Below are 26,877 nucleotides of genomic sequence, written 5' to 3' on the forward strand. Positions count from 1 at the left end.
AGTTTTCTACCATATAATTTATATTGTTTGTACTAATTTATATTGTTTTGTTTTATATTTACTTTTCAATATTTCAAATTTGCCAAAAACCTTTTTTTATGTAAAGGCAAACTAAAGCACATTTTATGTTGTATTTTATTATTATTTTTTTTTTTCAGCAGAGTTGATTGTTTTAGAAAACCTCAGCAATCTGAATGTTAGAACTGAACTGGTTGTCTCTTTATAGAACACATTCAGTTTAAAAATCCGTAATCTTATTTGGATCTAAAGTTTGAAAATTTTTTGGTTTATTTGAATTGTGAAAAGTTTATGGATATTTTGCCTAAATTGTATTATGGAGACATCACTTTAGCTACAAATGAATAGGAAGTTACATTTTAGGAACTTCTGTTAAAGCTTTAAGTTTGCTATGGGACATTTTCAGTCAAATTATGATAGAAGCATCATTTATTTGACTCATACTTGTGAATAGATTGACTGTTGGAGTGCTAGGATAATAGAGAATCATAGAAAATCAGGCAGTTGTAGCCAAAACCATATTTCAGTTTCCCTGGTAGAATGGGGTTTTGAACAATCTAGCTTATTTCTTTAAGTGTTACATGACCATTTGTATTACATGGAGTTAACTGAACTATTTATGTTCAGCTTCTTGACATCTTTGTGAAAGAAGTAAGGGGCTTATAGTGCTTGAATTTATTCTTAAATATGGAATGCTTAAATAGCCACATTACTATTGTTTTGTCTTGGCCTACAGTACATCACCAGAAAAACCATATACAGCCAGTCCATTGTTTGTTCCAGTGAGAGAAAAAAATTTAACATTATTGATTTGTTTTTTGCTCAGTGGTTTTCAGACCTGCTCTGAGGAGCACCATCTCAGTTTACCAAGGAAAAACATGCAGAATTTTTTGCTTGTTTTACTATTTATTTCAGTCTCTGAGCACCCCTTTATTTATAGGTTTTATTTATCATCCCCACTGATTAAGATTTGACTTGAAAATAAAAGGCCTCCTGGCAATGTATTAGCCCTTGTATTTAAGGAAACAACTAAAGACATTGATTAAGACTCATAAGCAAGGCAGAGACCAAGATTTCACTATTTACTGTTGTGAAAGATTAGAAAGAACATAAATGCGCAGCATCTATATAATGTAATTTTCAGATAATAGTTAATGTTAAATGTGTTTTTAGCATATTCCAAATATTGCACTAAGAATTTTGCCTGAATTTTCATGACAACCCTGTGAGACAGTTGCTATGATTATTCGACTTCAAGGTTGAGAAAATTGAGGCACAGAGAAGTTATGTATTTGTTTGAAGTTACATATATAGTAAATAATAGAACCTGAATTTGAGCCCAGATTTGTCTAACTTTAATTTTTTTCATGCTTTTCACTACCACTACATAGGAAATGTTTATAGTATCACATTAATATGGCAAAAATGAAATAAGGAACTCTAAAGTATGATTCCAATTTTGTGTAAAGAAACTATACACCAAGATATGTATTTAAGCCTGATAACAATAAAAATAACTACTATATATTGAACATGATTGGTATCATACCACGAACTTTTGTTTTGTTTTGTTTGAGACGGAGTCTCCCTCTGACACCCAGGCTGGAGTACAGTGGTGCGATCTTGGCTCACTGCAACCTCCAACTCCCGGGTTCAAGTGATTCTGCTGCGTCAGCCTCCCAAGTAGCTGGGACTACAGGCGCTGCCACCATGCCTGGCTAATTTTTTGTATTTTTAGTAGAGATGGGGTTTCACCGTGTTAGCCAGGATGGTCTCGATCTCCTGACCTCATGATCCGCCCGCCTCGGCCTCCCAAAGTGCTGGGATTACAGGCGTGAGCCACCGCAACTGGCCCATTCCAAGAACTTTATTAGTATCATTCTACTGGATCCCCAAAATACCTCCAGAGAATTGACATTATTCTTTTAAAAAAATTTTTTATGTCCATAGGTTTTTGGGGAACAGGTGGTATTTGGTTACATGAGTAAGTTCTTTAGAGGTGATTTGTGAGATTTTGGTGCACCCATCGCCTGAGCAGTATACACTGAACCTAATTTGTAGTCTTTTATCCCTCACCCCCTTCCCATCCTTTCCGCCCAAGTCCTCAAAGTCCATTGTATCATTTTTATGCCTTTGCTTCCTCATAGCTTAGCTCCTACTTACGAGTGAGAACATACGATGTTTGGTTTTCTATTCCTTAGTTACATCACTTAGAATAGTAGTTTCCAGTTCCATCCAGGTTGCTGTGAATGCCATTAATTTATTCTTTTTTATGGCTGAGTAGTATTCCATTGTATTTATATACCACAGTTTCTTTATTCATTGATTGGTGGGCATTTGGGCTGATTCCATATTTTTGCAGTTGTGAATTGTGCTGCTGTAAACATGCATGTGCAAGTATCTTTTTCATATACTGACTTATTTTTCCTGTTAGTAGATATATTCTTATGCCTGTTTTACAGATGGGAATACAGAGACTTAGATTGATTTGCCCAAAGTCACAAAGCTGGTTAAATAGTAGAGCCAGGGCTGGAACCCATCTGTTTGATTCTGAAATACATTCATTAATTCATTAAATATTTATTGAGGGTCCTATAATGAACCAGACACTGTTTTATCCCACTGATTTTAGAAATATAATAGTAAACAATACATATAGCCAGTGTGCTTTAGAAAAAGACCAAAAGAGAACTATACCCCAAAATTAAGAGTTATAATCCCCAGATAACTGGATTTGATGTGATGTTTATTTTCTTCTCTCTCTGACTTCAGTCTTTCTAATTTATTGCACAGGGGTGTGTGTGTTTGTGTGTTTGTGATTAGTAAATATACACACAATGATATATATTACTGTATTAAATCAGAAAAACACCCTCAGTAAACCTGCCATAACTGAAGAGTAAGGCAATGTACTTTTATTCATAGTGTTTGAATGAGAAAGAAGAGAATAGATAATAAACAAGTTGAACAGTTAAATATTCTCATCTCCCCTCTAAAATTATTTTGTACCACATGTAAGTATTCTTAAACTCATATAGGCGACCTAGGGCTCACTTTTCTAGTTTCTCATCTAATACAAGAGTATAAGCAACATTCATTGAGTATTTTGTGTGTCGCTTTCCTTAGGTATCACTGGCACAGAAATCAAAGACATGCTCTTTTTCCTTAAGAAGGTTACTGTTATCAACTGAATTGTCTTCCCAAAACTCATTTGCTGAAATCCCAAATTCCAGTACCTCAGAATGGGACTATATTTGAAGAGGGCATTTGGTCTTTAAAGAGGTAAAATGAGATCAGTAGGGTGGGCCTTAATTAAATTTAACTGGTGTCATTATAAGAGGAAATTGAGACACTGGCACATGCTGAGGGAAGACCATGCGAAGACACATGGAGAAGGTGGCCATCTATACACTAAGGGGAGAGGCCCTCTTGACATCTTGATCTTGAACTTCTAGCTTCCAGAACTGTGAGAAAATAAATTCTTGTTGTTGAAGTCACCCAGTCTGTGGTACTTTGCTAAGGCAGTCCTGGCAAACTAATTCAGTTTATAGTCTAATCAAAAATACAGACAAGCAAATCAACTAACAAATTAATATGCTAAGTCGAATAGAGATACATCTAGGATTACATCGGTGCAAAAAGGAGAGGTGAGGATTATCCAACTTCAACAAACCAATTTATTTTATTTGAAAAGAATGGAAAGCAGTAAGGTTCAGAAGTCTATTCATAATCAAATCAATATTTTGTACAACAAATGTCCATTGAAAACTTCTATGCAAGTTACCATACTGGCACCATGGTATATATTTCTAGCATACCCCAGGCTCACACCAGAACAGATGGGTGTGATTGGAAGGAATCCCACAATCACACTTACCAGTCTCCTTTTAAATTCATCACTACTAATCTCAGGTATGTTCCTTCTTTTCCCTGGGTATATTCTTAATAGTAACGAAAGACTGCTGTTTCTCTAATATGCTTACTTTCCCCCAAAAACCCATTTCACATCTTCTTTCTCCTCAAACTTCTAAAATCTCCTTTCCCATCCTCACTATTAGCTGATGACTTTGATTCCTCTTTCACTTTTTTATGTAGGAAAGGGAACAAAAAAGACATACAACATAGAGAAAATGAATAGCAAAATGCCACTAATAAATCCTACTTTATCAGTAGGTTACATTAAACATAAATAAATCACACACTCCAGCTAAAAGAGAGAGTGAAAGGGTAGATAAAATTACGATCTAACTATAAGTTGTCTGCAAGAGAAACAGTTTAAAATAAAAGATACAAATATGTTACAAGTAAAAGTATAGAAAAAAATTATGCAATTAGTAATCGTAAGAGAGTTGGAATGACTATACTAATATCAGATAAAATCGATGTTAAGACAAAAAAAATTACTAGAGACAGAGTAGTACATTTTATGATAAAAAGTTCAATCCATCAAGAAAATGTGAGTTATAAACATATATTTACCTAACAGCATCAAAATAAGTGAAATAAAAACTGTCAGAATGGAAGGGAGTAATATATATAATTCAGTAGTAATGGTTGGAAACTTCAACACTCCACATTAATTAATGGATATAATTGATGACTGGTCAGAATAGCAAAAAGAATTAGAAAACTTGAACAACACTAAATACCAAGTAGACTTTAACAGGTATCTATAGAACATTCCACTCAGCAACAGCAGAATCCAGCAGAATTGTATATTCTTCTGACGTGTATGTGGAATATTCTCTAGAATAGACCATATGTTAAAACATAAAACAAGTTTCAATAAATTTAAAAGGACTGAAGTCATACAAAGTATGCTCTCTGACCAGAATGGAATGAAATTAGAAATCAGTAACAGAAGAAAATATGGGAAATTCACAAATATGTAGAAATTAAAAAACACACTCCTTAAACTGTCAATGGGTCAGAAAAGAAATCACAAGGGAAACTAGAAAATACTTTAAGCTGAATGAAAATGAAAATATAATATACTAAAACTTATTGAATGCAGCTAAAGCAGTGGTTAGAGGGAAATTGATAGCTGGCAAATGTCTGCATTTAGAAGGAAGAATGATGTCAAATCAGTAATATTGCCTTCTACCTTAAGACTCTAGAGAAATATCAAACTAAATCCAAAACATAGAAGGAAGGCAAGAACAAAGATTACAGCAGAAATGAATGAAATCGAGAATTTAAAAAAATCAATGAAACTACAATTTGGTTCCTTGGAAGGATCAACAAAATTGACAAACATTGGCTAAACTACCAAGAAAAAAAAAAGAAGACTCAAATCACTAAAAATAACACTAAGGTGTCTCACAGGTTTTTGTTTTTTGTTTTTTGTTGTGAGGCCGAGTCTCACTGTGTTTCCCAGGCTGGAATGCAGTGGCGGGATCTCAGCTCACTACAGCCTCCGCCTCCCAAGTTCAAGGGATTCTCCTGCCTCAGCCTCCCCAATAGCTGAGTCCACAGGCCTGCACCACCACGCCCGGCTAATTTTTGTATTTTTAGTAGAGACAGAGTTTCACCATGTTGGCCAGTCTGGCCTCGAACTCCTGGACTCAAGTGATCCGCTCGTCTTGGCCTCCCAAAATGCTGGGATTATGAGCCTCCATGCCCAGCCAGTATCTCACAGTTTCTGTGTCGTGAGCCTGTGGGTTATCTGAGTACCCTGCTCAGAATCTCACCAGGCTGAAATAATGGTATCAGCTGAGCTGAAGTTATCATCTAGAGATCCAGATCTTTTTCCAAGCTCACTCAGGTTGTTGGGCAAATTCAGTTCTTTGCAGCTCTGGGACTGACGTCCTTATAGGCCGTCCCCACCTTAGACAGTTCACAACATAATTGCTTTCTTCCTCAGGGCCAGCAGTAGAGCCTCTCCTGTTGCTTTTTAACTTCTTTTAAGGGCTTACCTGATTAGGTCAGGCCCATCCAGGATGATCTGTCTTTTGATTAACTCAGTATCCACTGATTAGGGGATGTAATTGTTTTTTTGGTTTTGGTTTTGTTTTTTTGTTTTTGTTTTTTTGAGACAGATTCTCACTCTGTCACCCATGCTGGAGTGCAGTGGCGCAATCTTCGTTCACTGCAACCTCCGCCTCCTGGGTTCAAGCTATTCCCCTGCCTCAGCCTGCCAAATAGCTGAGACCTCAGGCACGCGCCACCATGCCTGGCTAATTTTTGTATTTTTGGTAAAGACAAGGTTTTACCATGTTGGCCGGGCTGGTCTCGAACTCCTGGCCTCAAGTGATCCGCCCATCTCAGCCTCCCAAACTTCTGGGATTACAGGCGTGAGCCACCATGCCTAACCTAGGGGATGTAATTGTATCTGCAAAATCTTTTTTGCCATTCAAAGTTATCTAATCACAGAAGTGATACCCCATCATGGTCACAGGTTCTTACCCACACTCATGGAGAGGGTCTTTACTCAAATATCAGAGTGTTCCTGGTCACCTATTTAAATTCTCTGGTTTCATCCCTACTTACCACATATACCATCTTCCTCTCTGCCCTCCCTGCTTTATTTTTCTTGTCAGTCTTTAATATCTAACGTGCCATATATTTTATTTATCTTACGTCATCTCCCTGTCCTATGTTAGCATATAATAAGTTCCATGCAATCAGGGATTTTTTTGGCTTTGTTCCCTGCCAGATTTCCTGTTTCTAGAACAGTGCCTAGCACATACTGCATTTAGTAAATTTTTTCAGTTGATGAACTTTTAAATATTTGTAGAACGTATATTAGTGTTGCCAAATTGAAATTATATCTCACTTGTCTTATTATTGAATTACATTTATCCTGCTTTGCAGATTTTTATTATAATCTCAATAAAAAGAATTGACTGTAGTTGTCTCCAGTAGACTTTTAAAAAATTTTCAATTAAGGTTACCTCCTTTAGAACTTGTTCTCTGTATTCATTATTATGTTTAAACTGATGTTACCTGTGCATTTATTTTTGAGAAGCAAGTCATTTATGCTTTTCAGATATAAAACTATAGGTGGCCTCACAATGCTTTAAATGTAGTATGTTAAAGGACCAAAAGTTAAAGTTGACATTCAATGAAAGAATTATTTTTTTAATGTTCCAAATTGGAAAGTTTGCATATAATCCACTGGAAATGAAGAATTAAGAGTGACAAATACAGTGTTTCCAAATTTTAGGAAGGATTGTTATTGTCTGCAGTTTTGAATATTCTAAGACGATAGTCACTGTGTGTTTAATTCTCTTTTACTCTCTTCCTGCTTGTGTCTTTGTGTGTAAATGTTTGTGAATGTATATATGTGCAGTTTCTCCCAATTATCTTATTTCTATTTCACTCTATTCCTGTGGCTGTGTTGTTCTTTTGCTCATGCCAGGCCCTTCCTAATGTTGGCATGAACAAAACAAAACAAAAACATAAAAGTGGTTTGTACATTTGTATTAGTATATTTAACTAAGTAGAATATCAGATTCTGTTTTTATTCTTGAACATGTCAATTTTTTATAGCTTTGGGAAACTTTTGTTTTTGACTTCTATTGATACAGTAATTTTCAGTCGAATAAAATCTGTTGTGGTTGGGCTTTGAAAAATTCCAGTTTTACAGTTAGTTCGTCATCCATATGATCTTAGGAAAGTTGGCTGATTTCTCTGATGTTTCCTTATCTGCATGTGTATGAAAAAGTTAATTTCTATCACTGGGGTTATTGTGAGAATTAAATAACAAAGGGAAGCAAAAAATAAGCATCGGATTTTGAAGCTAAATCCCAGTTAGGTTGTGCCCGTTGAAATCTGAGTTCCTTTCACATTTGTATTTGTAAGCTTTCCTTTTTCTCTGAACTCTTCCTTGGCATCCTTCCCTACCTTTCCTTTCTTCTCCCCAGCTGCCCCCGCTTTTTGGATAGGTCTCACAGAAGATAAACAGGGTGAAAAGTTTCATGCCGTAGCTCTTCTCTGTCAGCCAACCAAATGCTTTAAATCCCTCCTCGCCCTCCATTTGTCAGTCAACATGTACTTAGTAAGGGCTCACAGGACATCGAGTATTAGAAGAGATAGCTGAATACTTAATTCCACTTTGCAGTTATCCAGGTCTGTCATTCCTGTTCACAAATGGAAACCCAATCCTACTTGGAACAAGAAGAACTTATTTAGTGTTAATCCTGTGTTAATGAATTTGTTAAATTAGTCTTTGCTGACACAGAGAAGAGAACACTTTGCTGTATGTAAAAGCTTCATTTTATTGTTTAATCTATGCTTAATTTCAAGGGCATTGATGGGGAAAGATGCTCTTTCAGGACAGTCAAGAAGTATCAAGTTAGGCCAGTAGTTGCCCTGAGCATGCTTGTTTAAGAGAGCAGATCTGACATGAGCAAGCGTCATTTTCAACTTGTTTTTTAAAGGTGCAATGGGAATTTCTTTACTGTCTAAAATTCCTTTTGCTATTTGAAGGGAACTAATGAAATACTTTAAAATCATCCTTTTAATTGACTATAGTTTTAATTTATGTATTTATAGTGAACTATATCCCAGCAAGTTTGTAGAAAGACTTTTACAGGTATGTGAAATATAATCTTATAAATTACAAAAGGGGAAAAAGAATTAAATTCATGGATAGGCTCATTAAAAATGAAGCTAATGTCCAGACTGGACAACACTAAAATAATGACTTGCCCACTTACCTCTGGTTGGACTGTAAATTTGACTTTAGGCCTTCTAGTAGTCTACCAAAAATGAAAGGTAGTTTTGCAATTTACAATAAGATAAAAATAAGACTATTGCTGAGGAAAAGTATAATAGTTCTTGCTACAAAAATCAGAGAGGAATTTTTCTGAATGAGTCCATGTGAAAATGATGCTGGGTGATCTAACAACACTCCAGCAACAACTTGCAGGAAGAGCAAGGGTGAATTTCATAGAGCTGTGTCCTGTAACAACTATCAGTACAGGCTCATGTATCACAACAAGCACTGTTCGTAAAAGGAATAATCCTGTGGGGTGCAGCAGGCCCAATATGCTGTGATTCACAGAACCCAGTTTTCTGATGATCTGACTTGAATTCAGCACATATTTTAGAAAATCTGGCAAATGGAATGTATTTTCCTTGGTCAGTTATTCTTAAATGTCTTTTTTTCTTCTCAGATGAACTTTGTCAAATATTTGATAGCACTGATAGACATGTTCCAGGAGCAGAGCTTTTCATTTTGTTCCAGGTACATACCAGCACTTATGCTTTAACAGAATGCAGTTTGAAGTTGGATTGACTTCTTTGAAAACTGAGAAGCCAAATAAGAATACTAGCCTCGGCCGGGCGCGGTGGCTCAAGCCTGTAATCCCAGCACTTTGGGAGGCCGAGACGGGCGGATCACGAGGTCAGGAGATCGAGACCATCCTGGCTAACACAGTGAAACCCCGTCTCTACTAAAAAATACAAAAAACTAGCCGGGCGAGGTGGCGGGCGCCTGTAGTCCCAGCTACTCGGGAGGCTGAGGCAGGAGAATGGCGTAAACCCGGGAGGCGGAGCTTGCAGTGAGCCGAGATCCGGCCACTGCGCTCCAGCCTGGGCGACAGAGCAAGACTCTGTCTCAAAAAAAAAAAAAAAAAAAAATAGAATACTAGCCTCAAGAGTCCTTCAGCCTTATGGATGAGCTGAAGATGTGCTCTAGTAAAAAACTCACCCTAGTAAATGGTTTTGAATCTGTTTTAATGTGCACCTAGAGAGTAGCATGAAACCCCAAGGCTCTACCATGCTCTGTGTTATGGTCACAGTAAATTGAGCATGGAAGATTTTTCTTTTCTTTTTTTTTTTTTTCCATACATATATAACCAGTTACCCACCTGGTGGAAAAACACAGGACACTCATCAAACTTTGTCTGGCTTTGAGCAGTGTGATTCCTGGTTTATCTTTGTTGATAAACTACTTGCCAAACATACACTGAGAAAATCAGATGAAGGAACTCGTTGAGTAGGACTGTTATTTTATAAGTCAGTTAAAAATGACGGACCACTTACCAAAAGTAATATAGTCGATTACAGAATCAGTGATCTTTAGCCCTTATTTTCTGGCAGGAATTAGTAAACAAAGGCATTCCTTATTAGTCATAACAAAATTATGGTACCCTAAAGTTTTAAAAATAATGATAATTAACTGCCTATCTCAAACTTAAGAGAATGATATGTACTAGTTTATACAAAATGGCATCATGTTATTAATAAGAAACAAGTTAACAAAAAGTAGGGCTAGAAAATACCCTCTTACATCCCACTTAAAATTTTTAATCACTCATCAAGAGCCTTTCTCCTTTTGTGACTCTTGCAGAATTAGGTGCTGATTCTGAGTAAACATCAATCTGTTGACAAAGAATTTGCAGTGGCAGATAATTATTGAATAGCAAGGTTTATGTTATTGTCAGAATTTTAAAACTGCTCTGACTTTGTGATACTCATTGCTATGACTTCTCCTGTTAATAATCTGCCTAGAAGTCTGGTATCTGATGCTTACTAACAATTACCATGTGGTCGCTTAGGGATGATAAGTGATGTTAATGAGGTCAAAGGCAGAATATCAGTTGACTAGAGTGGCATACTAGAAATCAGGAAATTCAGCTTCTAGCCTTGGCTCGGTCAGTGATTTTATGATATTTGTCATATCTTGTGAACATTCTGTACCTTGGCTTCTCCATCTGTTAAACTGAATTCATAATAACTGTCCTGGTCTATCTCACAGGAATGTTGCATGGACAAATTAGATAAGTGTAAAAGTGCCTTGGAGGTAAAGCTGCTCTATGAATATAAATTAGTGTGATATAGCTACTGAAAAGTATGTTGCAGAGGCTAGAATGGTTAGTCTCTGCAGGCTTCATGACTAGATAAGGGTTCATAATGGATTCCTGCCAAGCAAACCAAGCCCATCTTATCAGTTCATGACCATAAAGTATTTAATGGGGAAAAAAAAAATCTCTTTACAAACATTTGTTACCTTGATACAAATGTGTGTTAAAAATCAGTCATGGTGGGGAGGGGGAAAAGGGAAGTTGGTGCACAGTGGGTATAAAATTTCAATTATGCAAGATGAATAAGTTCTAGGGATCTGCTGTACAACATTGTACCCATAATTAACAATACTACATTGTACTCTTAAAAATCTGTTAAGAGAGTGGATCTCATTGTAAGGGTTCTTACCACAATAAAAGTAAATTTTTGAAATAAATCAGTTATATTTGAATGAAATGAAATCTTTCCGAGTAGTTTCAGACAATCAATAATATCTAGTTTACACTTTCTGTAGTCATTTTGGAGGGTGAGGATTTGATGTGTTTAGTAAAGTTGAGAAATAAGTATATGAAAGAATGTGTGGGGAAGAGAAATGATTGTGGGGAAGAGAAATTGTCTCAGGTAATAGTTACTACTATTTTTAGCACTTGTGACTTACCAAATTGAGATTTTTGTTTGTTTCTTTTATAGAAATGTCAAAGTCTCATCTCTGCCTAAACCATGTATTTTTTTCTGGTTGCCTCATGTTCTGTCACAGTCACAGTTAGCATCCTCATTCTCAATCCTACCCATGGTGCAGACAGATTGCCTCATTTCAGCTCAATAAAACATATCACCAAATTCCCTTAGACAGAAAAAGGGGTGGGGAGTGCCCTTTCTTGAAGGAATCCCTGAAGTACGCCTCTCCCCTTTTCTCTTCACATCAATGCAGAGTCCCACTGTGAATTTACAACACCCAACGCCCATGAGTTCAGTCCTTAGGAAGGAAAATTGAGCAAGTATTTAATTGGTTGGACATTGCATAAAAGAGGTCCTATCCAGGCTAACCCTAGAAACTTTTATTCTCAAACTTGGCCTCTTTTTCTTCTGTCAGAGGACCATTCTTAGTGGCACTGGGGAAATCTTGGCACCCAGAAGAATTCAACTGTGCTCACTGCAAAAATACAATGGCCTACGTTGGATTTGTAGAGGAGAAAGGAGCCCTGTATTGTGAGCTGTGCTATGAGAAATTCTTTGCTCCTGAATGTGGTCGATGCCAAAGGAAGATCCTTGGAGTAAGTAATGGAAACGTTTTTATTCTCAATGAGTTTTAAAGTAGAATAATTTTTTGATATGAAACTCTTCTATCATTTTAACTTTTTATTTTCTTCTTGCTTTATGCCTTCTCTGCTTTCATCACTATTTATTATTGTAAAGCAAAACTAAATAGACCTCTGTGGAAATATATCGGACTCCTGGGGTTAGGTTGTCTTTGGTTTTGTCTCACTGAGTGCTGGCTTGTCTGGTGAAAGTCTAGCCACTGTGGGGAAAAAATAATTTACTGTGGGTGTGCTTCCTCAACAGGAGCCTGTTTGCTCAGGAATGAAGAGGTCGCATAGGACCACACACATCTGAGTTCTCAGAACTGACACCTTCACTGTTTTAAATTAAATTCCATAGCTTTTATAAGAGCAGTATTTCCCCACTTGTCAGAGTTCAAGCACAGGACACTGATTTCATGAAATATATAAAACGTGAGGTTTATAAATGATATATTTTTCTTGAATACATACAATGTTTAAAAATATAATCTCAGTTTTATGAGAGTACACATGTGATGGAAAATTTTTTTTTTCCTTTTTTCGCAAAAAGAGGAGTAATTTAGGAATCAGATACAGTACATAATAAATAATGGTGAATACATGAATTTCTTGCTCTGGAATACCTGGTTTCTAATGAAAAAGTAAGGGCCAGGCATACTTTATGGGTGACTAGGAGCTGGAATCTGATTTCAGAAGAAGCCAAAGTACCTGGCTTCACACAAAAGTTGGAAATGGCCCTGCTGAACTCTAATATACTCTCAATGTGGAAATATGATAATGAAACTCTAATTATTGTTAATTGAGAGAATAGGTAATGTGAATTATTGAGTAGTCTTAAGATATCTCTTAGGATATCCTTAAATATATCTAAAACATTGAAGACACTTAAAATTATATATATGCCACCTGAAATATTTCTAGATTATTAATTTGCGTAATATGTTGGGAACAAAGAAGTGGAAATGGTTCAGACTGTACCTTCCCAAATGATAACAAATAATTAATAGAATATTCATTAATACGGTTTTAGTGTATCCGGGTATTCTGTGAATGCTAGAATAATAAAACAAAGTGAAGTTAGAGTCTTAGACCCAAATAAAGTTCTAGGAAATGGAAATCTCATACTCATTGCTTTGGAGATGGGCCAGAACTGCGAAAGCTTGTCTAGATTGGTTTTTAGTTATTTGATTACCTGTTAAAGACTTGTCTCAAGGATGGAAAGTGAAGAATATTTTGAAAGACTTGGGAGATAGTTTGATTCAATGTACATCTTCTACAGATGTTCATGGTGAATTTTTTGGATCTAAATGTCTGTTTCTTCCCATTGTCCTTCAGTGGTGAACTGTGACAATTTCTATGGCTAATAATTCTGTATTATTTCATTTCATTTTATAAAAGAAAGTAGTTCACGCAAGAACAATTAGAAAACACAAAAAATTTAAATAATAAATTTAAATGACCTAAATATTTACCAGTCACAGATAATTACTGTTAACCGTATGATGTGTTTTTTTCCAGTTTGCTCTTTATCAGTAATTTGTTTACAAAATTGTAACCGTGCTTTATGTATAATATTCTTTTTTGCGATAAATATTATGAAAGAATATTCACTATTCATCAGAAATTATTTTAATGGCTCCATCTGTCTCTCAATACAAAGAAATGATTTCTTATAAAACCAACACCCCAAAACATCTTTTACTAATTAATAGCTGGCCCAAATCTTTTTAACTTGGTATATTTAACCATTGGGCCATTGCTGTCTAGAATATGGTCCAAATTTTAGACATTCGAGTCTGTGCTTAGTGCCATCTTAGCTGATTTCCAAAAGCCTAAATACGTGTTAAACTGATTGGATTATATTATATTATTATATTTTATTACATTGTATACATTTATATACATTATGTACACATAATATATATACAATTTTATATAATTATATACATTTTATTTTATTTTATTTTGTATTTTATTTTTTTTTGAGACTGAGTCTTGCTCTGTCGCCCAGGCTGGAGTGCAGTGGCTGGATCTCGGCTCACTGCAAGCTCCACCTCATGGGTTCACGCTATTCTCCTACCTCAGCCTCCCGAGTAGCTGGGACTACAGGCATCCACCACCACGCCCAGCTAATTTTTTGTATTTTTAGCAGAGACAAGGTTTCATCATGTTAGCCAGGGTGGTCTCTATCTCCTGACCTTGTGATCCGCCCGCCTCGGCCTCCCAAAGTGCTGGGATTACAGGTGTGAGCCACTGCGCCTGGCCCCATTATGTTTTATTGTTATATTATATATAATATTATTGCTTCTAGAAGGCACCAAAGTATAGGTTTGTTTTAATTTTTAAATGCTTCCTCCTTCCCCCAGAACTTTTGCAGATAATACCATAAAACCTTTGTAAGTTAATGTTTCCTGACACCCTTTGAGAAGAAGCAGAAAGTTTTGTAGGAAGCATTTATGAAATGCTTACTTTATTCACTGTACATATAATGTATAAATAACATAGTGATCGTTGTTTAAATTTACTGATTGGCATTTGTAAAGAACACACATCTAAACATGCATCCGTTTAGATGATTTGTGAGTCTGTTCTTAAGTATCTCCTGTTACTTTGAGGGAAAGCTCAAGACAAAAATGAAGTACGTGTGCCTACTTTGGATTAGCTTTACAGGGATTTACTGGTACAGATATTAGAGTAAACATTTATGTATTTATTGTCATCTTCTTTTTTTACATCCAATTATCTTTCTGTAACAGGAAGTCATCAATGCGTTGAAACAAACTTGGCATGTTTCCTGTTTTGTGTGTGTAGCCTGTGGAAAGCCCATTCGGAACAATGTTTTTCACTTGGAGGATGGTGAACCCTATTGTGAGACTGGTAAGATCAGGGAGCCATTTGTTTCTTGAATTTTGAATAAAGGTAAAGCATTAACCCTTATATTACTATAAAGCTCATGAAAATATTAGGCAAAGTTATTTTCTTAATTGTTTTGGGAGCGTTTAGTGTTACTCTAAACATATAGAGAAAACTATGTAGATTTTTTTTTTTTCTTTTGAGACAGAGTCTTACCCTTGTTGCCCAGGCTGGAGTGCAATGGCGTAATCTCGGCTCACTGCAGCTTCTGCCTCCCAGGTTCAAGCAATTCTCCTGCCTCAGCCTCCCAAGTAGCTGGGAATACAGCCATGTGCCACTATGCCCAGCTAATTTTGTATTTTTATTAGAGACAGGGTTCCATCATGTGGGCCAGGCTGGTCTCGAGCTCCTGACCTCAGGTGATCTACCAGCTTCAGCCTCCCAAAGTGCCGGGATTACAGGCATTAGCCACTGTGCCCAGCCCTATATAGACTTTTTAATGTGACTTTGTCAAAACAGATATTCCTAACTTTATTATTAGAATTGAGAATGTAAGCATTACTTAGTAGGAAAAATATTTTGCTTGAATTCCCAATAATTTGTGGATGTAAATTCTACTAAATCATGTACCTTAAGGCCACTTCTTATAGTCCAGTAGTGAATTTTGTAAACATCAGAAATGTTCCACTTTAGAATATGATATTGATTTGCCCTTTAAGGCAACTGCCTTGAAAATAAACTTGAGATCCTTTTTTACTTTTACTGAATGAGAAGGTAATCCTGACTTGGATTGTTCCCTTGGTAAAATGATTTTTAATAAACTAGGCTCTAAGGACCTATCTACTACATTTGTCTTATCACACAAACTCAGAACGTTTCCTTTTCCTTCCCAAAGTCTGTCAGTGAACTTTAATAACATTTATTTATTAATATTGCCCTTACTTAGATATTACTACCACATACAGATTTCAAAATGTAGAACATGTTTCCTTTATCATGCTCTATTCACTACCACTGCATTCTCACTACTTTTATTGTTATTCTACCTCACAGTTCAAAGCTCTGTGCTGAAAGAAGGGGTTATTCCAGAATAATGGAGTTAAAGGAGCAGTCAGCTTCTAAGTTGAAGCTGTACCATAATCATTCAGCCCTTCTTTGCCCACTCAGTATTCTCTTATTTTCATCTTCCTTTCAGTTCCTTAGTTTGAACCAACCTGGATATATTCCAGACTGTCTCCCAGGAACCCCAGAAATTCCAGTGAAGTACCCCATGGGCTGTTTGGGGACAGGTTGGCCACAAGCTGCCTTCCTCGATTCAACCAGAATACTCCACATTTTGTAATTCCACTTAATTTTTCTGAAGAAGGAGTTGGGTTTTTTTGTTTGGTTTTTAGTTTGATTTGTTTGTTTTAGCAGCTTTGGAAGACATTTTGACTAACTGGCAGGTAGCCCCTGTCTAGCCAAAACACAAAACAGTCTAGCCTTAATACCATATTTAATGTATTTGAAGTCAAATTTTAAAAGCCAAATAATTATAGAAAAGGAAAAACATTATTGAATATTTATTTAAATGTCACATCTAACGAACTTGGTCTATTTTTGTTCTTTTTCTTCTTTTAACCCCCAGACGATTTCTTAACCCAGTCTCCTCCATCTCAATAAATAGCCCCACCATCCACTATCCAAAACCCTGCAGGCCGTGTTGGATTCTGCTTTTTCCCCTGTTCTTTCCTTATCCAATCTAAATAGTAAATCCTGGAAGCTCTACCTCCAATGTATATCATATTCATTTATTTCTCTCCATCTCAGCTGTCACTAAACCTAACTTGCTTTCACCCTTTGGGCATTGTAATTGGCACTTAAATGGAATAGCCCCTCCCCTTTCTTCCAACCTCCAAACAGCAGGCACAGAGCAGCTATAGAAATATTTTTTGAAATGTGAATTAGATCAAACTTAAACCCTTTAGTGGCTTCCACTAGAAAGAAATTACACTTTTTTTTTTTTTTTTGAGATGGAGTCTCACTCTGTCACCCAGGCTGGAGTGCAGTGGCCAGATCTCCGCTCACTACAACCTTCACCTCCCGAGTTCAGGTGATTCTTCTGCCTCATCTCCTGAGTAGCTGGGATTACAGGCACCTGCCACCACACCCGGCTAATATTTTTGTATTTTTAGTAGAGATGGGGTTTCACCATGTTGGCCAGGGTAGTGTAGAACTCCTGACCTCAAGTGATCCGCCTGCCTCGGCCTCCTGAAGCGCTGGGATTACAGGCGTGAGCCACCGCGCCCGGCCAGTTACACTCAGAGGGCCTGTTTTGCCATCCTCATCTCCTCTCACCTTACCTTCTGTCACCAGATTCTACCCATACCCAGCCCCAGGGCCTTTTTTTTGAACATGCCGAGACCCTTCCTTCTTTGGAGCTTTTGTGCTTACTGTTTCTTCTAACTTGAATGTTCTTCGTCAGCTTTTCTGTGGCGATTCCTCTTTATTCACGTTTCATTGCAACTATTAACCTCTTCAGAAAGGCCTTTTCTAATTTTCCTTAATAGTGTAGTGACCCCCAATTATTTTATATTAAATTACTATTTTCTTTCCTTCATAGTACTTATCATACTCTGAAATGATTTATTATTTATTTTTTAAATTCAATAAATCATGACATCCTCTTTCCAATGAGAATATGAGCCCCATGAGGAAAGCAACCTCAACTGTCTTCTTCACCACTGTACCCCTGCAGTGCCTTGAGCAATGCCTGGCCCACAGTAGACTGCATGGATTTATGCTGAGCAAATGGTGCTAAGGAATACTAAACATTGACAGTTGCTAAGTAAGGTTAATCAAATTGCAAATTATAGCCGCCTTCCTCTCCAGCTGAGGTTGGATTGACAATGTCAGAGGCCAAAGGCTGAACCATGAGACAACACAGTAGTGAGAGGAGCTGCATAAAAGAAAATTAGGGCAACCAGCCTGGGCAACATGGTGACACCCTGTCTCTACTAAAAATTCAAAAAAATTAGCCAGGTGTGGTGGTGGGCGCCTGTAATCCCGACTGAGGCAGGAGAATCACTTGAACCCGAGAGGTGGACGTTCCAGTGAGCCGAGATCGTGCCACTACACTCCAGCCTGGGCGAGAGGGTGAGACTGTGTCTCAAAAAGACAAAAAAGAAAAGAGAATTAGAGCCAGGCACAGTGACTCAATGCCCTTAATCCCAGCTCTTTGGGAGGCGAGGCAGGAGGATCACTTGAGGCCATGAGTTCAAAACCACCAGGGACAGCCTACGAAGACCCTGTCTCTACAAAAAAAAATTTTTTTTTAATTAGTTGGACTTGGTGGCTTGTACATGTAGTCTCAGCTAGTCGGGAGACAGTGGCAGGAGGATGGCTTGAGCCCAGGAGGTGGAGGCTGCAGTGAACTATGATCATACCACTACACTCAAGCCTAGGTGACAGAGCAAGACCCTGTCTCTCTCCAATGAAAAAAAAAAAAAAGAAAAGAAAAGAAAATTCTAATTTAGTAGTAGAGAAACATCTTTTCAAAACTGCTTTCATTAGAAGGAAATCCTGTTAGTGTTCTTGTAACCGTAATCTATGTCAAGTAAATGGTCTTTTCTGGCTAAGAGTTTTCAACATGAAGTCATAAAATTGAAAGGAAAATACAGCAAAATAAATTGTGGCTAATATTGTTGTGATACAGTCTAGCTAGAAACTCAGTCATAGCACTTGTTCATGATAGTTTCCTGTAACATTTCTTTTTTCTTCCTTGACCAAGTCAGATACGCTATGAAGTTTGCCAATATCAGATTTTATTTTTGATCTCTGTTCATTAGTCTTATTGTTGCTAGTTATTAGACGTCCTTTGTATTTCTTCAGAACAGTCTTGTCTACTGCTAACTGGACACAGAACAGTTCTTTTTTTTTTTTTTTTTTCCTTTGAGACAGAGTCTCACTCTTGTCACGAGGCTGGAGTGCAGTGGCACGATCTTGGCTCACTGCAACCTCCGCCTCCCGGGTTTAAGTGATTCTCATGCGTCAGCCTCCCAAGTAGCTGGGACTACAGGCACGTGCCACCGCGCCCAGCTAATTTTTGTATTTTTTGTAGAGATGGGGTTTCACCATGTTAGCCAGGATGGTCTCAATCTCTTGACCTCGTGGTCTGCCCACCTCGGCCTCCCAAAGTGCTGGGATTACAGGCGTGAGCAACCACGGCCAGCCAGAACAGTTCTTTATATGTATTTAGGCAATTAAGTAGTTGGTGAGAAGTGAGAAGTATTACATGGAAAATTATAATCAAGAATGTTAGGTTGTATAAATAATATTTATACCAAGGGAATCCTAAAACATGCTAAACATATCTTTCAAGCCAAATGTTATACCATCTCCTGAAATTTTTCAAATTCCTAATATCTTTGTCTTCAGCATCTCATCTAATCCTGATTTTCTTGTTGCCATCTAGGAACGATCATTCTAAAACTTCATCGTATTTAACTTATGTCTCTCTGCCCTGCCTCAATACAGATTATTATGCCCTCTTCGGTACTATATGCCATGGATGTGAATTTCCCATAGAAGCTGGTGACATGTTCCTGGAAGCTCTGGGCTACACCTGGCATGACACTTGCTTTGTATGCTCAGTAAGTAATGTCTTATTTCCTAATTAGAGGAGTAAAGTATGGCCAATTCTAGCTTTAGTATTTAATGGAAACATCAGCTCTTGTGTCTTTCAGTCCTTCAAACCTAAAGAAAAATTATTTTTACTTTTTTGTAAATTTCAAAAGTTGTTTATTAAATTTTTTGGCATTTTTGAAATTATTTGGCACACAGTGAGATCCTTAGCCCTTAGAGAAAATATAATTTAATATATTTTTGTCTATAAGGAGAAGCTATGTATTTCTTAAAACAGTAAGATTCCTTTACTTTAAAAAAAAAAAAAAAAAAAAAAAAAAACCTCTGTTACTGGAGTGTTTGTTGTAGTTTTTGGAAATGTTAAGTACTTCTTAAAGTATAAATAAATAATTATAAAAATCGATTCTTGGATTAACACTGGGAATAAACTATATGTTGAGTCATTTCTTAACAATTGCCCCTGGATATTCTTTTCTTTTTGAGACTATGGTCCAATAAACATGTAATAAAGTATTTGCCTATTCATTTGATATTTTAATATGTTTGGTTTTATGTTTAATGATTAGGATGGATTCAAAGATCAAAATATATAGTTTCTAAATGTAGGAAGTAAATATCCAGTAAACGTGCTCTGTTCAGGTGTTTGATTTTTTTAAAATTAGATTTAACATATCTACAGTTTTCAATACCCACTGTACAAAGGGGGCAAAAGTAATGTTAATCGATGCCTAATGATTTCCCCAAACATTACCATTGAACTTTTTATTGTTTACCTCATCCATCTCTTAGACTTCATAAAGTCTATAAAAAGCAAAACTTTTAGCAGATTTACCTTTTCTGTTCTAATAAAGCTGTTCATTCTAATTAACAAAGGCAATAGGAAGAACAAGGAGCTATAAATGTAGATAGTGGACTGACTGTATAATCCTCAGCAGCCAGATATTGGCCTGGTTTTTTGCTATAAGAAACAAACAAAAGATATCTCAGCTTGAACACAAGGCAGCCCTTAAAAAAAAGGTCTCAGGTATGCTGTGCCTGTGTTAACTGGGGGCAAGCTAACGTTGGGCTTGAGAGGATTTGGTAAAGCAAATGAGTCTCTACAACACGAAGCAAAATTAAGATGTTTATAATTTGGGGAGATAAAATATATTTAACGAGCCCTCTTTCTATATTGATTTTTAAGTTAGGGATAAATCTTCCCTCTGGATAAAGAAAAGTGATGATCAGTGCTTTCTATAAATTAGAATACATTCTAGGAAAAAGCTATTTTTCATTGCTTTTGAAAGATTATATCTAATGTCATAGTAACCGTGAAATATTAGGGAGTCTAACTTAACCAACTAAAGTGTTTTGTCATATTATCCAGTGGGAGAAAAAATCACTTTCTCCTTCTCCAGCATACTTGATAAAATCCTTTTAATATCCTCTTAAATAATGCATAATATCCTCTTAAATACTGCTTCTTTTTCAGGTGTGTTGTGAAAGTTTAGAAGGTCAGACCTTTTTCTCCAAGAAGGACAAGCCCCTGTGTAAGAAACATGCTCATTCTGTGAATTTTTGAAAGGCAACAGTTCAAGAGAAGAGAAGAAATTTGAAGAGAAAAAGGAAAATTAAAATTACTAATTTTTAGATTCAATATTTATATGGAGTTTTGAAAAATAATAGTGGCCCTGAAGGAATAAATTCCAGCTTTAAAAACCAAGTCTGAGGAAATATTTGGCTTCATAAAGTAAAGAGACAGTTTGGCATTTATTATTACTTTTTCCTGTATTTTATGCCCATAAAATAACTTTTATAAAAACCAATTTCCTGATGGACTATTAAATTCATCTTAGAATAAATTAGTGAAGAATTTAATTTTAGAATAAATAATCCAATCTGAAATAATTATACCTTCTTTCCTTGTTAGGTAGTTATAAGTAAATCTGCAAAAGGCAATGAAAATGCCTTAAATTTTATCAATAAGAGAATCACTGTATTAAAAAAAAAAACTAATACTTTAAAATAGTAAATAGGATTTTAAACAGAGAATTTTATCAGTAATAGGTGTCAGTTTTTTAAAACTTGCTTGTAGGCCGAGTGCGGTGGCTCACACCTGTAATCCCAGCACTTTGGGAGGCCGAGGTGGGTGGATCACCTGAGAGTCAGGAGTTTGAGACCAGCCTGGCCAACATGGTGAAACCCCATCTCTACTAAAAATACAAAAATTAGCCAGATGCGGTGGCACGTGCCTGTAATCCCAGCTACTCAGGAGGCTGAGGCACGAGAATCACTTGAACCCAGGAGGCAGAGGTTGCAGTGAGCCAAGATCGTACCACTGCACTCCAGCCTGGGTGACAGAGTGAGACTCCATCTCATTAAAAAAAAAAAAAAAAAAATTGCTTGTATATTATTTTTGCCTTACAGTGGATCATTCTAGTAGGAAAGGGCAATGAAATTTTTTATGAAAATGTGTCATGCCAGTAAGAGATGTTATATTCTTTTCTCATTTCTTCCCCACTCAAAAATAAGCTACCATATAGCTTATAAGTCTCAAATTTTTGCCTTTTACTAAAATGTGATTGTTTCTATTCATTGTGTATGCTTCATCACCTATATTGGGCAGATTCTATTTTTTCCCTTCCCTGTGCTAAGATAAAGATTTAATTAAATAATCTTGGCCTCTAATAGTTTTCTGTCTCTTTAGAGAGAATAAATAGAGGGCTGGGTGTGGTGGCTCACGCCTGTGATCCCAGCACTTTGGGAGGCCAAGGCAGGCGAATCATGAGGTCAAGAGATCAAGATCATCATGGCCAACATGGTGAAACCCCATCTCTACTAAAAATACAAAAATGAGCTGGGCATGGTGGGGCGTGCCTGTAGTCCCACATACTTGGGAGGCTGAGGCAGGAAAATCGCTTGAACCCGGGAAACAGAAGTTGCAGTGAGCTGAGATCGTACCACTGCACTCCAGCCTGGTGACAGAGCAAGACTCGTCTCTTTCAAAAAAAAAAAAAAAAGAGAGAGGGAGAGAGAGAGAATAAGTAGAAAGGAATGGGGCTGGGAATTGTGAATCAGAAGATTGTACCCCCCAATTTTTTCAATCCCCTTTTCTCAAATAATAAATTAGTTGAATCAGTTTCTGAATTATGCCACTGGCTGATGAAGAGTTGAGAGCTCTTTGCAGAATAATCTTTTTGTTTCGTTTTGTTTCTTCTTCTACATTTAAAATTTAAAAGATTGGCTTGAGGATGTGATGAAATTGAGACTTATTGTGGTTTTCTCTCAATAATAAGTGAACCAATTTCAAATATGATCACAAAGTTTGAAAGCTCTTATTCACAGAGGTTTGGTAGTGTTGGGAGGGGTGTTTAATTACTCAGATTGGCCTGTTATTTTATTTCCTCCTTTGGGAAAAGAATTATGTAGATACCACATGGAGACAGGGAAACAATTGTGGTAAAACTGTGGATCCTGTTGCTATTTGCCCATTGAGAAAACAGATTCTGGTATTTGATTTGGGTTTTCTCTTTGTTTTCTTTTTGTTTCCAGAATGGATGAAAGTCCATGAACCCCCTAAGTTATAATTTAAATTTGGTTGAGGCAAGGTGCTTTTATAGTTGAGACAGAGCCCTAGGTCCTTCCTGCCCCATCACTCACTTACGACATCACTTCCATTGTGTGCATGTTTGTTATAGAGGAGGTTTTAGGCTACAATATTTGTTTAACCTCCCTAAGAACTTTCAAGGCATCTGTCCTGAAAGCTGTTAATTTATGGTCTAGCAGATTTATATTATATGCAGATAATAATTAACTGGGGATAAAAGAATGGCAAGGGGTGACACAAAGTAGCAAACTGAATACTTCTCCAATAGCAACCCCAAGCTACCTCCTCACCCTGCATCTTGGAGGGAGGCAGGAAATTTCTTTTGAAATAAAGTGCTGGAACTGAATTCTGCATTATTTATCGTTGCTGCTGAAACCACCTACAAAAGACTTGCTGGCTAATGTGCATTGTCATATAATGTACAGTGTCACATCTTTACAGTCTTTTACGTTATAGAATACAAAATAAGTTGATGGTTTTGTTTGGTGTGAGCTTTTTTTGTTTGTTTGTTTAGTTTTGCCTTCATAGGTTATATGCCAAGATAGTATTTGGTAAGTGAATGGCATTTGGATGTTTTCCTCAAAGAATTTTATTTGACCCACATTTCTTATAAAGTTATCTTACATTAAGGATGTCATTTTCATTAGACCTTCTTTCTACATATTATTCATGAAGCATAATGTTGCATTTCTACAAATTTTATGCCTGAAAGGGTAGTATTGCTTCCTAAGATATCATGTTGTCTTTGTGCTTTGTCCAGCTCTTCCGTGGCGAAGCTTTATATCTGTTCCTAAAACAGTTAATCCTGTGAAATAAATATTGAACATAATCCAGAAGAATCTCTGTATTTCCAGTAGGGAATGCCATATTTAATTCACCAGCAGTAATCCTTTAATAACTGGCAGAGCACTTTATTCTTCTGGTGAGCTCCCTGAATATTTATTTTTCTGATTATAAATTTTCTATATTAGTAGCATTTTTTAATTATTACTTCTTCACTATAGAGCATTTACTTTTAGTCTTTCTAGATGTATATTTTGGAATGCTGTACTTGGCATATCATAGATTAAAATCATAATGCATGACTAGAAACTCTTTGGATTTAGTTCCCATTTTAAAATTTTTAGTGATAAGTTTAGATTTATAATCTTTCTCTGGACTTACATGGACAGAATGTTGCCTGCTGAAGTAGCAACCTAAAAAGTAGCCTCTGCTTATGCTTCTACAGTTGGCCCTCCATGTCCATAGGCTTCGCATCTGTGATTCAACCAACTGTGGGTCAAAAATATTTGGGGAAAAAAATGGATGGTTGTGCCTTTACTGAAAATGTACAAACTTTTTTTGTCATTAAGCAATATAGTATAACAACTATATACAAAGCATTTACATTGTATTAGCTATTATAGGTAATCTAGAGATGATTTAAAGTATATGGTAGGATGTGCATAGGTTATATGCAAATACTACACCATTTTCTCTAAGGGACTTGAACATCACGGACTTCAGTATCCTAGGGGGTCCTTGGAATCCATCGCCCATGGGGATACCATAGGACCACTATAGTACCATGTTTATTTCCTATTAAATCAGGTTCCGTTTAGAGTCTAAAACTAAAACCTAATCATTTGGTCACAGTGTAAAAACAAATGGAAATAACAGTTCAGATCTTCAAAATATTAGTGTAGCATTATGTTTAAAATAATCTACAACAAAAATGTACCATTTTCAAGCAGTACTACATTAGGAGCCCTTTTATAGAAAATAATTTCTTCTTTACCCCTGTTCCAGTGTGAATCTAGTATATTCTGTTAACATTTGTGTGGCATTTGAAGTTTGTCATCCCTATTGAAGGGGGGAGACTTTTCAGACATGAAGCAAAAGAAACATACTGAATAGTTTTACACAAATTTGATCTGGCTTCCATTTGTCCCCCTCATTTCCCAAATGTTTAAAGGTATTGGATTTGGATTCTTAATGTATAATTTGCCTTATCTGTTAATCTCTATCTTCTGTCTCTTTAATTTTGTCTATCTGCTGTTTTGCTTTTTGATATATTTTCTAATTAGAAGTCACATGATAAGTATAATCAGTATAGTAATAATACCATAATGTGCACATATTCAATAAATAAATGACTGCATTGTTGTAAATGAACTCTCCTTTTTGTTGTTTTTGGTTGGTGAGTGGTTTCCATCAAGTCATCATGGGAAAAAAATCAAGTTCCATATTCACAGGTTAGGATAGGATGTAATAATTCTCAGAAGAACCCTTCTAGTATGATACTTGCTTATCAAAATGCCTCAGAAACAAAATATTTGAAAACACTGTCACATTTATTGTATTTCTCTCTGTTTTTATGCTGTGCATGTAGAATGTACCCAATGTTTATGAATTAATAGATAAATAAGTTCAATTGTCTTTTTAAAATATTTATTGCTGAAATGATTTATTGGAACAACCTGTCATATCAAACATTATATTAGAACATAATCAAAGAACATAAATCATCCATATTTCCACATTTTGCATTAGATATTGGGATGCTTAATTCATCTCAATCTCATTAGCTGACTGTTCCACAACTAGGTAGGCTCACCTCTTCCTCATTTGTTTATTAGTTTGAGTAAGATTTTTTTCCAACTGTATAAAGACAAATGTTTCTGTTGCACGCTGTATGTTTGGAATAAAAGAGAAATTCAAGTCTATTTGCTCACAGTATATTAAACTCCAGAAGCCAAACTTTTAAGGGCATCAAGTCTGCATCTGACATTTTAATAGCTGCTGTTTGGTTTCTATCAATCACGTCATTGCACATTAAAATGCACCGACAAAATAAGAGATCTGTCATTCCTTCGTTAAGAAACAGTAATCCAGTACAAGATTTATAGGCTTAAGTCTCAACTGTGTGTTCACAATAAATCCCCATTCAGTGCTCAAACCACAGCAAGCCTCCCTGTCGTTCAGTGTTTTCTAGTCAAAATGTCCCCAATATAAGATTATCAAAGGTTTTCTTACAGAACTACATATAAAATCCTTTTCCCAGCAAAAGCTTAATTTGGGTTGGCGGTTTCACTTTTTGAGTAGTCTCAGACAAGATCTTGGTTATATCAGAAACACATAGGTACTGATGTATTATTAGCAGGCCTGGTGTTAATTAGGGAGAATTACCAGAAATAGTTTGCTTCGTGGAAATTTATTGCAGAATCACACTTGACTGATGGCAGAATAGGAGTTGCTGAGAGAGAGCAGCTCCCACTCATAACCACTAATTAATAGGGTGCCAAAATTCCGCAGAGAAAGTTTCATCCCAAGTGTGGGAGCCTCCCAGGGAAAATGGTTCCTTTGCAGTATTTAAAATTTAACAGAGGAAAGGGGCTAGGACACATGGCTACCTAACAGAAATCTCAGACTGATACGGTTTTGTGCTGTACATATGAATGAGAGGATTTAACTCAGTAAGCACCGAGCCCAAATGTTGCCTGTATATTTATCGTGCTAAGGAGATATGCGTATTATTTTTAATGTGGCAAGTGCCTGATTTGCCAAAGTGTTCATTTTCTGAGGAGAATTTACAGCACTGTATACCATTTGTCTATAGTATTATATTACAGAACTTTTGAGTCTGAGATTGAGAATCTGTCTGGGTAAGTGGCAAGATTGCATCAATGATTAATAAGAAAGGTGTGGCCAGCCTTCATACCTTGAACATGGGGTTGGGGAAAAGTGAGATGAATTTTGTGATTT

The 26,877-nt window shown here is 36.4% G+C and overlaps 1 protein-coding gene across 17 annotated transcripts in view; it reads left to right on the forward strand.

Moving 5' to 3' along the window:
• The window catches only part of PDLIM5 (PDZ and LIM domain 5), a 210,719-nt gene extending 185,436 nt beyond the window's left edge, over nt 1-25,283 (forward strand). For all 17 annotated transcript variants that reach the window (XM_078002012.1, XM_078002013.1, XM_078002018.1 and 14 more), the window contains 4 exons: nt 11,864-12,044; nt 14,828-14,948; nt 19,440-19,555; nt 21,019-25,283. In XM_078002012.1, coding sequence (XP_077858138.1) covers nt 11,864-12,044; nt 14,828-14,948; nt 19,440-19,555; nt 21,019-21,108 — 508 coding nt within the window. In that variant the 3' untranslated portion in view covers nt 21,109-25,283. The remainder of the gene's footprint in view (nt 1-11,863; nt 12,045-14,827; nt 14,949-19,439; nt 19,556-21,018) is intronic.
• The last annotated feature ends 1,594 nt before the right edge of the window (nt 25,284-26,877 follow it).

The sequence above is a fragment of the Macaca mulatta genome, chromosome 5 (genome assembly GCF_049350105.2).
Source record: "Macaca mulatta isolate MMU2019108-1 chromosome 5, T2T-MMU8v2.0, whole genome shotgun sequence".
Classification (NCBI taxonomy): Eukaryota; Metazoa; Chordata; class Mammalia; order Primates; family Cercopithecidae; genus Macaca; species Macaca mulatta.